At 43.7% G+C, this 15,610-nt stretch overlaps 1 protein-coding gene across 2 annotated transcripts in view; it reads right to left on the bottom strand.

Annotated features, from left to right (window-relative positions):
• MAG (myelin associated glycoprotein) overlaps positions 1–15,610 on the bottom strand; it is a 67,137-nt gene that overhangs the window by 22,180 nt on the left and 29,347 nt on the right. For both annotated transcript variants that reach the window (XM_066606520.1, XM_066606519.1), the window contains exons 3-7: positions 11,243–11,319; positions 9,460–9,828; positions 8,892–9,188; positions 7,458–7,715; positions 1,171–1,431 (exon numbers count right to left, since the gene is read on the bottom strand). In XM_066606520.1, coding sequence (XP_066462617.1) covers positions 1,171–1,431; positions 7,458–7,715; positions 8,892–9,188; positions 9,460–9,828; positions 11,243–11,291 — 1,234 coding nt within the window. In that variant the 5' untranslated portion in view covers positions 11,292–11,319. The remainder of the gene's footprint in view (positions 1–1,170; positions 1,432–7,457; positions 7,716–8,891; positions 9,189–9,459; positions 9,829–11,242; positions 11,320–15,610) is intronic.

Below are 15,610 nucleotides of genomic sequence, written 5' to 3'. Positions count from 1 at the left end.
AGACGATGTATAAATCTGGGATGCTGGCAGCATAGGGAGTATATCACGGAATTCTGCCACAGCTGTGGGGACTGCGGGGATGAAGGAATCCTCTGCTACAGCTGTCATAGCTGTGGCAGAAGTCCAGAATGCCATACCATTGCTTTCAATGGGGTCAGTACTACTGCTGCCGGCCCCATTGAAAGCAGTGGGTTGTAGGCAACCCCCGCAGCATGATTTTCGGGCTTGAAATATAAGCCCTTCCCTGAAAACCATCCCTAGCTGGTGAAAAAAAAAATATTTACTCACCTCTCCGCCGCTCAGGTGCATCCTCCAGCTGGCTTCCCTGTAGTCAAGCTCTTTCAGCAGGTGGGGATCTAAAAATCCCCGCCTCCTGAAATGGCTGTGCTGATTGGTTGAATAGCTAAGCACTGCCTGTAATTGACTGAGCTCTCAGCCAATCAGCACAGCCCTTTCATGAGGCGGGGATTTTGAAATCCCCGCTTGCTGAAAGAGCTTGACAGCAGTGCAGGGAAGCCAGCTAGAGATGATTTTCAGGGAAGGGCTTATATTTCAAGCCCTTTCTCAAAAATCATGATGCGGGGGTTGCCTACTACCCCCGCAGCGCTGACCTCATTGAAAGCAAAGGGATAACATTCTGGACTTCTGCCACAGCTGTGGCAGATGATTCCTTAATCCCCGCGGTCCCCACGGGGATGAAGGAAACTACTGCCACATCAGTCACAGCTGTCATAGCTGTTGCAGAGGTCCGGATATACTCCCTATGTCTTCAATTTGGCTGGCGGGTAGGAAAAATGAAAATGAAAAAAATTAAAAAGGCTGCAGCTGAAAGGGGTTAAGCCTTTGAGAAGACAGGAGGTGTATTTCAGACTACCACATTCCCCAATAGAGAATGCAGGCAGGTTGGAGTCACTGCTATACACTAATGGAGCAAAAATAAAGTGGTAATAACTTAGATAGAAGACCATAACTTATATAGGAAGCCAAAGCTTATATAGGAGATGATGACAAGTAAGCCCTGGTCTTCTATATAAGTTATGGGCTCCTACAAAAGCCATGGTCTCATCTAGAAAACCATCACTTATATAGAATCCTATGTCTTATATGGAAGACCACAACTTATATAAAAGACATTAACATCCTTATACGTAACACGGTAGTGACACTTACATACAACCGTGAGGTTGAAGGAGCTGTTGCTGTGTCCATACTGGTTTTCGGCCAGACACCAGTACTCCCCATCGTGTTCATGAGTCACAGATGGAATTTCTAGCACCAGTTCATTCTGGAAAATGACCGAGTTAAGAACCTGTTTGTCTTTCACGATGGTCAGGATGGGATCTGGGTTTCCCTGCGTGTTACACCAAAGAGTAACCGGTTCTCCTTCTATCGCCACCAGGGAGGCGTTCACTGAGGGTTTCCATGGAGGATCTGGAAGAGGTCGGAAATGTCTTGTTATTTAAGTCTCAGACAACCTTTGGAAATATTTAGCTTTTAGCATCTCAAGATATCACTCAAGCAATGCTAACATCACTTTACATTTAGTGCTGAGTACCTAGAAGTACTTCACTGTACTTGTCTTCTACTGATCTTTAGCTACTTGAGCAACATCCAGAACTGCACTCAATCATCACCATTATCAGTATTATACGGTAATTTCACAGTTACAGTTAGAAGTGACTTTTTTTTGCACAACGCTCTGTGATCCACTACTGCCACCTAATGGTCTTTACAGTAATAGCACTCCTCATAAGTACGAGTTAGGCCTCCTTCCCACGAGCGTGACGGGCTCCGCAGCGTAATATTACGCAGTGAAGCCCGTCACGGCGCCCCCCAGAGCCCCTATACTTACCTGCGGGACATAGCGTGAAATCGCTTCCCCGCCCACCGCCGCCGCGTCACCGCTCGTCACCGCCCACCGCCGCGCGTCACCAGCCGTGTCACGTGCACGGCCGGCCGTGTCACGTGACGCGGCCGGACGGCGTCATTTGGCGTCATATGACGCTCGGCGGTGGGCGGGAAAGCGTTTTTTCACGCTATCTCCCGCTGGTTACAGCGGGAGATAGCGTGAATGGACGGCTTCCATTGACTGCAATGGAAGCCGTCAGTGCGTACAGCCCGTCCTCACCCGCAGAAAATAGAGCATGCTGCGGGTGAGGACGGGAGAAATCGCGGTGCGTAATTCCGCGGTGGAATTACGCATCGTGAGCATTGAGCTATTAGGTTCAATAGAACCTAATAGCTGCGTGCAACGCAGCGGATTTTCGCCGCGAATTACGCGGCGGAAATCCGTTCGTGGGAAGGAGGCCTTAATTACACTCTGTTAAAAAAATCTAGTACCTAGAAGAAGTTGTTTTGCTGCAAAACTCGGCATGCAGTTCTAGGCAGATATACAAATGATGAGAGTTGTGGTGTGGTTAGATGAATAGTCTTGTCACCTGAAGACCTAAACGTGGTTCCCCCCTTGGCCTAAATAAAGGCTCCCGGAGGCTCCTTGTGTGTAGTGACCTCTTCTTTCGCTTGTGTAGCGCTTGTTGGTCACTAGACGCTTGTATGATGCAGAGAAGAGATTTCACCCCGTTACCAGAGGGGGCGCATTATTGGGATGTGAGAAGCTGGATGGTCGTATCAAAGAATAGCCCACCATAATTGCTGTTCTGACCAGGCTGTTAGGAGGTGTTGGGACCAGTGGATGTGTGAGGGCACACAAGGTGACCGGGCTCAGGACGCCCCCTACAGACCACCAGTAAGGGGGAGCGTCTGACCAGACTGTTAGGAGGTGGTGGGACCAGTGGATGTGTGAGGGCACACAAGGTGACCGGGCTTAGGATGCCCCCGAAAGACCACCAGTAGAGAGGAGCATCTGACCAGACTGTTAGGAGGTGTTGGCACCAGTGGATGTGTGAGGGCACACAAGGTGACTGGGCTCAGGCCCCCCCGACAGACCACCAGTTGGGAGGAGCGTCTGACCAGATTGTTAGGACGTGGTGGTACCAGTGGATGCGTGAGGGCACACAGGTTGACCAGGCTCAGGACGCCCGACAGACCACCAGTAGAGAGGAGCGTCTGACCAGACTGTTAGGAGGTGTTGTGACCAGTGGATGTGTGAGGGCACACAAGGTGACCGGGCTCAGGACACCCCCAACAGACCACCAGTAGAAAGGAGCGTCTGACCAGACTGTTAGGGGGTGTTGTGACCAGTGGATGCATCCAGAGACAGGTGGCGCCATCGTTACGCTGTGTCTGTCAGAAACATTTCCAGGCGCTTGGCTGAAGGACATTTGTTCTCACAGCTCCCATTATGTGTACGGCCTTTGACAACCACCCAACATCGCCTCTGTTTGCAGTGATGTCATGAACGATAAAACTGGACGCTGCGGAGGGAAACCGGGTTGTCTTCAGCAACAAATCCAGGTTTAGTTTGGGCACAGACGATAGCTATGTTTGTGTCTAGAGACCTCAGGTTTAGCGACTCAATCCTGCCTTTGCTGTGGAGTGGCACACTGCCCCCTGCTGGAGAGATGGTCTGGGAGGTCATCGCATACAACGGTCGGTCACCCCTAGTAGTGGTACGAGGGACAATAACAGCTTAGCGATATGTTCAGGACATCCTGCAGCCACTTGTGTTCCTCTCCTGGCGGCTTCCAAGAGGCAGCAGGATAATGCTCGTCCGCACACACAATGGGGTCACAGGAGCCCCCATAACATTGTCACACTTTTGTGGCTGCACGGTTGCTAGATTTATTGTCTAGAGCCTGCCTAAACGTGTTCTGCAACAAATGATCCTTTTGCTCTGATATTGTAGTCACTTCCTTATATCAACGTTACAGTCACACGTAGAAAGTTTCATTCCATTCCGACAACTTCTAGGGGAGGGATTGGTTTTTCACATTGAGGGTATAAAGTAGAAGTTTGTGAAAATTGGTCAATTTATTTAGACTGTGGACAACATCTTCAAACCTTCTAAAATACTCCTAAAGTTGTCTGTCATTCTGCTTCTCACTGGTGACCCGAATTTCTTGCCCCAAGGAAACCCAACTGATTACAGAACAAAGGGGCTAACGGGGCTACGGCTAAAAGTACAGACAAGCCTATGCGCCGGGAGACATATAAAGGGGGCTGAGGTCTATTCTGGACTGCCGCAGGTCCCAACTGATCAGTTATTGATGGCATGTTCTGAGAAGAGGATATTGATGTTTTCATCCCAGGAAACCACTGTAGGCCATGTCTACACAGGGCAGATTTGCTGTGGATTTTCCATGCAGAAAGAGCTTACAATAGCAGCGAAGTGCATGAGGTTATCAAAATCTCATCCATACACTATGGGAAAAATCCACATGAAATCCACATGTGTATTAATGTGCGGTGCAGATTCTGAATTCTCAGCATACCAATTTACCAAATGATGGAGTGAAATCCACATCAAAGCCTACATGTTACATGCGGGTTTTGATGCAAATCTGCATCAAAATCTGTACTGGGTTTTCAAAATCCACTATATGTGAACATAGCCTTACAGCATACTTATCATTTTAGGTGAATTTTCAGAATACACTACCTTGTGTACATGAAGAATAATACTATATCTGACCATTATATGACTTGTATCTTCTATTTATGACCAGTTCTTCCCTCTGCAGGCTCCATCTCTAATGCTGAGTTCACACAGTACTGGTGGGAGGAGTATATATGTTATGATCAGGGGCGTACCTAAAGGCTAAGGGGCCCGGGTGCAAAAGTTCAGCTGGGCCCCCCCCCCCCCCTCCATCTGTACCCGTACCTATACCTAAACCGTGCTCATTTACAACCATGATGTAGCCCCTTGGAGTAAGCCTTCTCATTATGACTGCTTTCCTTGACTACGTAAAAACCTGTTGGTAATGTCTTAGGCTGCTTTCACACGGCCGCAAAAATTACGCGAGATTTGTGCGTTGCAAGACATACAAATCGCACATGAATATGAACCCCATTGTTTTGAATGCGATCATACACAGGAGCGATTTTTTTTTCTTTTCTCTGCATCGCACGAGAATATGATGATGTGATGGGAGATGGTTTTAACACAACAACCGCTCACATCCGTGGGCACAGCACACGTTGGCGAGTGTGATATGGGGCATAGCTTCACATCCCAATATCAGACTCACTCGTGTGAAATTAGACCGGCTGCACACGGCTGGATTTGCATTGCGGAATATGGAGGTTTCTGATGTGTTTTTCAGTTGTGTGTAAAGTATTCACATATACAGTATATACGCAGGTTATACCAGCTATACATATATAATTATATACAGGAGGGGTATAACGTATACTAGCTGTACATGTATAATTATATACAGTATATACCCAGGTTATACCAGCTGTACATCTATAGCTATATACAGGAGAGGTATAACTTATACGAGCTGTACATATATAATTATATACAGGAGATACCGAGGTTATACCAGCTGTACATATAACTATATACAGGAGAGGTATAACTTATACCAGCTGTACATGTATAATTATATACAGGAGATACCGAGGTTATACCAGCTGTACATATATAATTATATACAGGAGTGGTATAACCTATACCAGCTGTACATATATAATTATATATAGTATATACCCAGGTTATACCAGCTATACATATATAATTACATACAGGAGAGGTATAACCTATACCAGCTATACATATATAATTATATACAGTATATATCCAGGCAATAGCAGCATGGTCCATAGCACTATATACATGCTCCATATCACTATATACAGGAGATGTATAACTTATACCAGCTGTACATATAATTATATACAGTATATATCCAGGCTATACCAGCTGTACATGTATAATTATATACAGGAGAGGTATAACCTATACCAGTTGTACATATACAAATATATACAGTATATTGCCAGGTTATACCAGCTGTACATATATAATTATATACAGTATATACCCAGGTTATACCAGCTGTACATATATAATTATATACAGTATATACCCAGGTTATACCAGCTGTACATATATAATTACATAGTGTATATACCCAGGTTATACCAGCTGTACATATATAATTATATATAGTATATACCCAGGCTATACCAGCTGTACATATATAATTATATACAGAATATAGCCAGGTTATACCAGCTGTACATATATAAATACATACAGGAGAGGTATAACCTATACCAGCTGTACATATATAATTATACACAGGATAGGTATAACCTATACCAGCTGTACATATATAATTATATACAGGAGATCTCCAGGTTACACCAGCATGGTACATATCACTATATACAGGATGTATATCCCCCTATATCCCTGTATATAGTGGTATGTCCCATGCTGGTGTAACCTGTGTATCTCTTGTATATAATTATATATATATATGTATATATATATATATATATATATATATATATATATATATATATATACAGCTGGTATAACTTATACCAGCTGCACATATATAATTATATACAGGAGATACACAGGTTACACCAGCATGGTATATATCACTATATACAGGATGTATATTCCCCTGTATATAGTGGTATGTCCCATGCTGGTGTAACCTGTGTATCTCCTGTATATAATTATATATATACAGCTGGTATAACTTATGCCAGCTATACATATATAATAGCAATTCCTCCTCTACTCACCTCTGCAGCAGTCTCTGGGCAGCCTGTAATGGAAAGTCCCCCGTCCTTTGATCACATGACCAGAGCCTGGTCATGTGATCTGCAGCCACAGGTCCTCCTGCAGGTCCTGTGCATCCAGCGCTTCGGAGGTGAGTAGAGCCGCACTAGCCCCTCCCCCTGGTAATCGCTGGTCGGCAGAGACTGATAGACTGCAGATGTGAACAATCACACAATCACAGCTGCAGCCTATCAGTGGGAGGGCCACGCCGTGGGAGTCTGCAGCCTGTAATTGGCTGCTGACTCCAGTTGTAACAGCCCTCCCCTCTGCTCTTGCCGACCTGCGGCGCTGCCTCCCGTCTCTCTCCTCTCCCTCCTCCCCTCTCCCTTCTCAGCCATCATGCGGCCGACATCGCCGTTCCCCCTCAGCTCAAGGGCCGGGTTGCCATTGCGACCCCTGCTTCCCCTCACCGTACGCCAGTGGTTATGATGTCTTCTGTACATTGCACACATAGAAGAGGAGATCCTGCTTCCGTATGTCTATGTCTCCCATACACAACAAATGTAGAGGAGAGGAGATTCTGCTCCCCTATCACTATCTATCCCATAAGAATGACCCCGATTTGGGGTTCACAGAAGTTAATGTTTCAGGCCTTTTATGAATAGAGCTTCTCAGCCTGTGACTCCATGATAGCGCTTCTTGCCTCAGTGCTCCTGTAGACTAATGTGGTAATCAGGCCACTACTAATAGAGGAATATTTTACAACAAGAAATATGTTTTCAATAATAAAAAATAGACTGAAGGGGAAACTTACACATGACGGCCAATCCAATGGATTTATTGATGCGTCCGTACTCGTTCTCCGCTGCACACACATATATGCCATCATGGTTGTAAGTGACATACTCGAGCTCCAGTGTAAGGTTCCCAGTGTAATCTTCTTTTAAAAGTGAGTCATCTTTAAACCACATGACGCGTGAGATGGGGTTACTATCAATCGCACACAAAAACACTATCTGAGTGCCCTCTGTTGTCTCTGTGGAGGAGTTAATATCTACAATTCGAGGAGCATCTGGAATAGACAGAAATGGTCAATTGTTATATATTTGCCTGCAAGCTTAATAGAATTATAATTAAAAACAACTTAAAAGCTTAACCATTTATAACATAAAAAAATATAAGTAATACACAGTCTAAACCATGGACCATCCCCCAAAAATGGAGTAACAAAGTTGTGAGGTGAAAGAGGCCAACCACTCAAAACGGCCTGTTCTTGGTGGTGGGAGTATGAACATGTAACAAGAAATATTATCAAACCAGTTGTCACTTCCCCACCCCACTCCTCTTGGTGTTTCTGACAAATTCCATCACTCATGGCAACTGTCACGTATGATTAAATTAGATGGAGCAAGTGAAGTTGAATTATTCTGGAACTAAGCACAGTGTAAAATTGTAAGATTAATGTGATTTCTTGCGTCAAAAGTAGGTCACTGGAATAAACAAGTACTAGGAATGGTGATATTTGTGACAGAGTATCGCCTGAACCACCCAAACTGGATGGGCCACTAAAGTGGAGCATCCGCACTGCAAAGGGCAACCCCACTGTGGGAGAGAAACCAAGACCTTCTTCTAGATGAACAAGCTGAACCACCCATGAACACCAAACCACAGAGTATTGGATGCTAAATTTCTACAAACTGAAATGAAGACCACAGAACCTTTGAGTAGAGTTCCACTGGACTTAGAACCAGTAAGCACAATACACTGGCCAGAACACAAAGATTATAACCAGCATCCTTCACACAAAGAAGCCAGTTTTAATACCCTCACAGACAAACTGATAGGCTGACTGGGCTGAAAGACAGCATATACAGCCTATCAGCTCTGGAACCGAAGTGAGATGTTTATCCCACGGTGTGCAGCACTAAATCAGACTGTACATGCGCTACCTGACACATCATATAATCCAAAACTGATGTTGTGATGTCACCCTTGACCAGCGCCAGGAAGTTACAGCGCAACAGCAACAATGAGTAGAAGCGACAGCTTCTGCTAGTATGAAGAATATATCAAAACATTGCTGCATCCTGAGTTGAATGGGAGAGACTTACGGAATATGGAAATTCTTTTTGTAAATTTTTGAAAGTTTTCTATAAAAATTATATATATATATATTGCCTTATATATGTGCCTTTATCAATACAGCTGTCTGGAATTGCTCATTAGTAACCATTCATGGGTAACTTACATCTCACATCCATTGTGGCAAAACCTTTATATTCCAGTTCTGAGTCTGGAAATGTGACTTTACAGCCCAACCGTTGGCCATGGTTTTTATGAGTCGGAAGAAACCTCAGGGTAGATATCTGCTTCCAAGCACCATTGTTTTCTTCAAGCCGGGCATATACATTATGATGTTCAAGTCCTTCTATGTCCATCCAGGTCACACTAGGCTTCATGTCGGGACAATTATCATCTACTAAGCAGGTGATTTCAGCTTCGGTGCCTGATACAATTTCTTGTGGCTGAACCACAAACGGTTCATCTATGAGGAAAACAATACCAACATGTTACCAACGTAATGTATATTTTAACAATGTTCTTCCGAGGCATCTAATGGTTAAAACAGAATGAGCTGAAATAACGAAGAGGAATAATAGGCCACCCAAGAACATTTCGCTAATCTAAATTCCACTAGGGCTCCCTTTTCTCAAGTTCTCCAGAGAATCTATAACTGGCTGAGGAACATTTAGCCAAAAATTACACCCCCTCCCCCCACTGAAACTTTGATGACCCCAAAAACAAACAAAAATTACCTAATATATAGAGATTGGCATGTTCTGAGTAGGTATATTGATTGTAGCCTCCCAAATCGGCCCGGAAGTAGTATTTTCCCTGAAGTTCACTTGTGACTTTGTCAATTTGTATTGAGCAGTTTGACATTTGTAGGTCTCCAGTGATCTTTGTACGACCCAGATAGATTTCATGCGCTGAGTTGGTTTTTGAATTTAGAACCACAGGAGGAAAGTTCCTAGGATACGGACTATTATAGTACCAGATACCATGTATAGCTGACGGTCGAATGTCTTCAGGGTAGTCAAAGCGGCATGGGATGGCCACGCAAGTCTCCTTAAAAGCCGAGATGGATGGGGGCATCCAAGCTGACCAGTGTCTACTCAACACACCTTGAATGGAGTGAATCATACAGAGGAATCAATCATATTGAAAGGAATCACCAAATTAATCTGTGTCTCTAAAGATGAATGAAATACCCCAAACTGCCCTTATTTGATAAACATGACCAATACAATCAGTAGGTTCAGAAGGTCTCCTCTTTATAGGCCACATGGACAGGTTATTTTTTAACTTGTTTTCTTATAATTATGCTATTTATGTAATTATTTGAAATTAAATGGATTTGGCTCCTTTTTTCACAATGCCCGCCAAAACACCGGGACCTAGCCAATTTGAATCACAGCCATTGTCCTTGGTGTTGATCCAGAATGCGTGGGTTCACATTACCACCTCAATCTGCCTGGGATTTGGTGTCTTATCAATCATTTACTTCTAAGAAAGTGGATGGGGAAAAAAAGCACAGAGAATGAGGAAACTGAACAAGAATGGATGTGGGTACATAAACTGCTCCCTCCCCCTTTCCAAAAAAATCTCTAAATGCAAGCATAATGTAGAGAAAAGATGTTTTGAAGACCATTCTGAAGAACTCTTTTAGTATTGGACTTTAGTATTTTTGGGGTCAGCTGTATGTAACTTATGTGGTCCTAAAGATCGGTCTCTATATTTGACTATTATATGGTTCTGAAAAGGGGTTGTGGCATCTGCCCATTGCAGGGGACATGTAATACACATAGGGGGAAATTTACAAAGCCCAGCATTTCTGATGCTGGGAATAGAAAGATTTTCTCCAGAACTCGGTGTATTGAATACATAAAGAGGCGCAGATCCAATAACGGTCAATGAAGACCATAGATGACCATGGGATCTCCAATGAAGCCATTCTGTAAAGCAACCCAATATGTTACTCAGCTGTCTATAAGTGATAAGATAAAGATCCCCTTTATGTCTTTTTGAGTTTTCAAAGTTACATACATGAGGGGACAATACAAGGATCTCTCCCATGATCTGTTTACACCCAGGACTACGACGGTAACAAGAGGGCATCCGTTATGTTTGGAGGAAAGCAAGTTTCATCACCAACATAGAAAGGGGTTCTTTACTGTTAGAGCAGTTAGACTGTGGAACTCTCTGCCTGAGGATGTGGTGATGGCAAAATCCATAGAGGAATTTAAAAGGGGACTTGATGTCTTTCTGGAGCAGAAGGATATTATAGGTTATAAATCTTAGGTTAATTGTTAATCCAGGTTTACAGGCAGGTAGGAACTATTAGGGGTTGATCGAGGGATTAGTCTGATTGCCATTAGGGAGTCGGGAAGGAATTTTTTCCCCAAAAGGGCTAATTGGCTTCTGCTTTTGGGGTTTTTTGCCTTCCTCTGGATCAACACAGGAGGATAGACAGGCTGGACTAGATGGACATTCTCTTCATTCGGCCTTACATACTATGTTACTATGTAACACTCTTACCTTCCACAAGAAGTAATATTAAAGGAAGAGATTTCCACCGCTGTTCCATCTTTTTCTAAACCCAGTAGGTAGTTTTACTGCAAAAAAAAAACAGATTTAATGACATAGACAAAAAGGCAAAGTTACTCAAGTATATCCTAGGATCTGTGTGGGCCCAGAGAAATGTGTCAGCATAAATAAACACTAATAGGACTGGTTGGTTCTCACATGTATTTGTTGTTTGGTTTGCATCATTACCAGTATGGTGTAATATGGTGATTATTTATTGCATGTGACCCTTTGGTTGACTACCGTAGGTATTTGCATGGATTTTCCCCAAACTGATCGGTAAACAATTGCATATTTTATTCCATTTATAGTTATCCTGTTAGGGCATAATAGGTACAAAACGTGAGTTTCCTGATGGGATCGCCCTTATCAGGGCGGCTATTCCAATGCTTTCTAGGTAGGACTGTCAGTTGTAGGGATTTATTAGTATGAGGTCATCAGTCCCATTTTTATAGAGCATTATATCATTTTGTTCATACATTTATCATTTATTATTAGTGTGGTTGTTATTTTAGCTATAGATGATGGATAAAGGTTACATTTTATTGGTTGTCCTCGTGTGAATTCCTTGAAGCAATTGTGACTTCCATATATGATTCGGAAATTGCAAATTGGTCACTCTGTGGAATAAATGTCCAAGTCCAAGTGCAAACACAAGCCATAAGAGTCATTATCATAGGTAAGCCCTTGGAAGTCACAACTGCCCTTCCACAGAAGAGGAGATCATCACTACAGTGGTCCAGTGGTGGGACCATGTATAGTTTCTCCCATGGTAAAAAAAAAGCTTCACACACCACACGTCCAATTCTGGGCCAACAAATATCAAGTGGGTTCAAAACCAGGGTTAGAGGAATCCGTTTCTGCTCCACCTACAGGTTGGCGGTTAACATGCTAATTACTTGGGCACTGATGTCACTAGACCCATCACATGAGCTGCGGACAATCTCATGTCACTCTTGGATCTAGGAGGACTCTAAATCCATCATAAGGCAAACAATCTTGTACGGCAGTAACAATTGTCACTAATAATACATCTAAAATAGATATGTGTCATTGTTTGAGATCCCGCATGTGTGATGACGTCTCGGAGCTCTACGATATGTGTGGGAGGAAAGTGAAATCTATTATGAATTAAAAAACATAAAGCTCAAGTTGTAGCAGACTCATTCTATGAGTAGGAAGACTGCACAGCATCCTTCACACATATGACATGATGGAAATGACAGCTTTCTGGCTGGGATAAATGCACACATTGCATATGTACAATTGTAATAAAAATGATTCAGCCCCCATTGCAAATTAGGTTTATTTGCCAATTTTACAAACTTTCAGCTGTTTGCAAAAACAATCAACCAAGAACAATTTCAATAGCTCAACACAACTAACAAGCAGTTTCTCCGAATTCAAAGCAAAATGCCAATTTTAAAGTTTACTGCAGTCCCAGGCCTCAGTCACACGGGCGTTTTTTCCCGCGATTTGCGGATCGCATGACGGATGCGCATCCGCAAATCGCGTGACTGGGGCCGAAAAATCGCCCGAAAAAACTGCTCCTAGAAACGGGCCGGAGCTGTCCAGCTCATTGAATTCAATGGAGCCGGCAATACAGCCGGCTCCATTGAAAGCAGTGGGCTGCGGGCGATCTCACGATGAATTTTCGGGAAGGGCTTAAATATATAAGCCCTTCCCTGAAATTCATCCAGAAATGTGTAAAAACAAAAAAAAATTATATACTCAACTGGTCCCGGCAGACAGAGTTCAGCGCGGCCGGCCGGCAGTTCTCCTGAACTGCTCTGAGTAGTATTCAGCAGCCAGGGATTTAAAATCCCCGCCTGCTGAATGAGCTGCCTCTGATTGGTCACAGCCTCACCAATCAGAGGCAGCTCTCACTTACCCATTCAGCTGTATTGCCGGCTCCATTGAATTCAATGGGCAAACATCATTCTTCTCAGTCACAGCTGTTACAGCTGTGCAGAGAAGAATGATTTGTCTTCTATATGTTCTCAATGGGGTCGGCGCTGCTGCCGCCGGCCCCATTGAGCGCATATAGAGAAGAGAACAGGAATCGCAGATCGCAGATAGGTGCGATCTGCGATTTCTGTTCTATAATTTATCGGACGAGCACATAAAAAGGGCTCATGTGTCCGATACCATTGCAAAGCAATGGTTTTATAAAATCGCCGAACGCATGGGCAAATCGCGCGAGAAAACGCCCGTCTGACCGAGGCCTCAGAATGATCCCCTCCTTTATGACAAGTGTCTTTAGTACTAAGTAGAGCTCCTTTTAATGTTATGACCTGCTGCAAACATGATGCCCAGCCAGACAGCAGCTTCTGACAGCGTTCCTGAGAAATATTAACCTATTCCTCATGGGCAATGACCTCCAGTTCACCAATATTCTTGGGTCTATGTGCTCCAACCTCCTTCTTGACTTCCCAACAAAGATTTTCTATGGGGTTCAAATCAAGCGACTGTGACAGCCACTCCAGAATCTTCCAGGACTTCTTCTGAAACCAAGCCTTGGTAGACTTTGAGGTATGCTTGGGATCATTGTCCTGTTGGAAGGTCCAATGATTCCTATGCTTCAGCTTCCTCACAGAAGACATGAGGTTTTCTCCTAGGATTTCCTGATGCTTAATTGAATTCATCTTGTCCTCCACCCGCTGCAGGTTTTCAGTGCCAGAGAAAGCAAAGCAGCCCCAAAACATCACCGAGCCACCGCCATACTTCCTGCCGGAAGTGCTTTTCATCATCTGCTTCATTCTTCCTTCTTCAGACATAACACTGATCCATATACATGAAAAGTTCCAGTTTTGTTTCATCACTCCAGAGAACTGAATCCCAAAACTTCTGTGACTTACTTATATGTTTTAAGCATCATACTAGCATGGACTTTTCTTGTGCTTTTGGGTGAGTAGAGGTATTTGTCTTGGAGCCTTGGTATAAAAACCTTCAGCGTTTAGTATATGTGCCTTATTGTACAAACAGATACCTCAGTGCCTCCTGACACCAAATCTTACTGCTGGTCTTTTGTAGTCAACTCAAGGGTTTTTGACCACCCGCCTCCTGGCATAACTATAGTGGGTACAGGAAATGTGGTCATACCCGGGCCCTTCTCCATTGCATTGAATGGCTGTGATTGGTTCATCAAGCTCTGTATTAATTGGCTGAGCTACGGCGCTCGAGAACCAATCAGAGCAATTGCTTGCTGGAGGTGGGGTTTACAAACCCCCTTACCAGCAAGCGATCTTGTTTCGGCATTTGAGAACTGCAAGCAAGCCTGCCGGACTTCTGGAGATCAGCAGGAAGGACCCGGACAGCGCCTGCTAAGTATGATAAGACATCCCCTGAAAATGAAACCCTGTGCTTCTTTTGGGGCAAAAATTAATATAAGACAGGGTCTTATTTTCGGGGAAACACGGTATAAATGGAGCATTTTAGTTGAGAGTCCCTGTTATAGACTTTGCATCGGGGCCCATCAACTTCATATTATGTCTCCAACAAGAAGTCAACTGTCTCTGTGTCACCCAACCCAAGGGCCCAAAAAAACTCAAACTGTCCTAGACATAACCTAGCTCACAACTACATTCATTATGACCCACAACTACATCCATTATGATACAGGGCCGTACTGGACCGATATACATTAGAAAATGACTCAATTGAACAATGGGTTCTTGATCTGTAATTATACTAGTGGGTAATGACAATAATGTTCACTTATGAGCCAAGACGGCCCTCCGAGTATAGGGGCCCAGCTAGAAATGTGACTTTTGTAACCTTGCTGGTATTCAATTCATTCTAGGCCATTTTTGATTCTGTGTTGTACAGAAAGAACTTGTATTGCAGCCTGTTAACCCTTTTGTGTTCCTAACTTATATATTTAATGAGATTTACCTATATATTTCGTTACATGGAGGTTGGACGAACACACTACATATCCGTACATTGTACCACCCTCAACTGGGAATGCAAGAAGGTCCGATTTGGTGTATTTATTAATATTTCAATAAAAATATTTATTAAAAAAAAAAGAAGCAGAGAAAGGGCTCGCCCCGGCCCTCCACCTCCTGGACGTGGGCCACCAGTGCACAATGATTCCTGTATTGTGGGTCCGCAAGTCGCCATTGAATTTTCAGCATCGATACAAGAACTGTTTTGATCGCACAATTTAGCGCAGGGCTGTGGGTCGAGCCAATAATTGACTCACTTCCACATGCAAAGGGATCTGTGTGGGGGTGTACGAGGCTCGTCATCTGCTCACTGTGGAGGGCTAGGATTTGTTTTCCTACAGATTAACACTCTCATTTCTGGACTTTCCTA

This window comes from Eleutherodactylus coqui, chromosome 6, assembly GCF_035609145.1.
Source record: "Eleutherodactylus coqui strain aEleCoq1 chromosome 6, aEleCoq1.hap1, whole genome shotgun sequence".
Lineage (NCBI taxonomy): Eukaryota > Metazoa > Chordata > Amphibia > Anura > Eleutherodactylidae > Eleutherodactylus > Eleutherodactylus coqui.
This window is presented reverse-complemented; position numbering and strand designations above follow the sequence as displayed.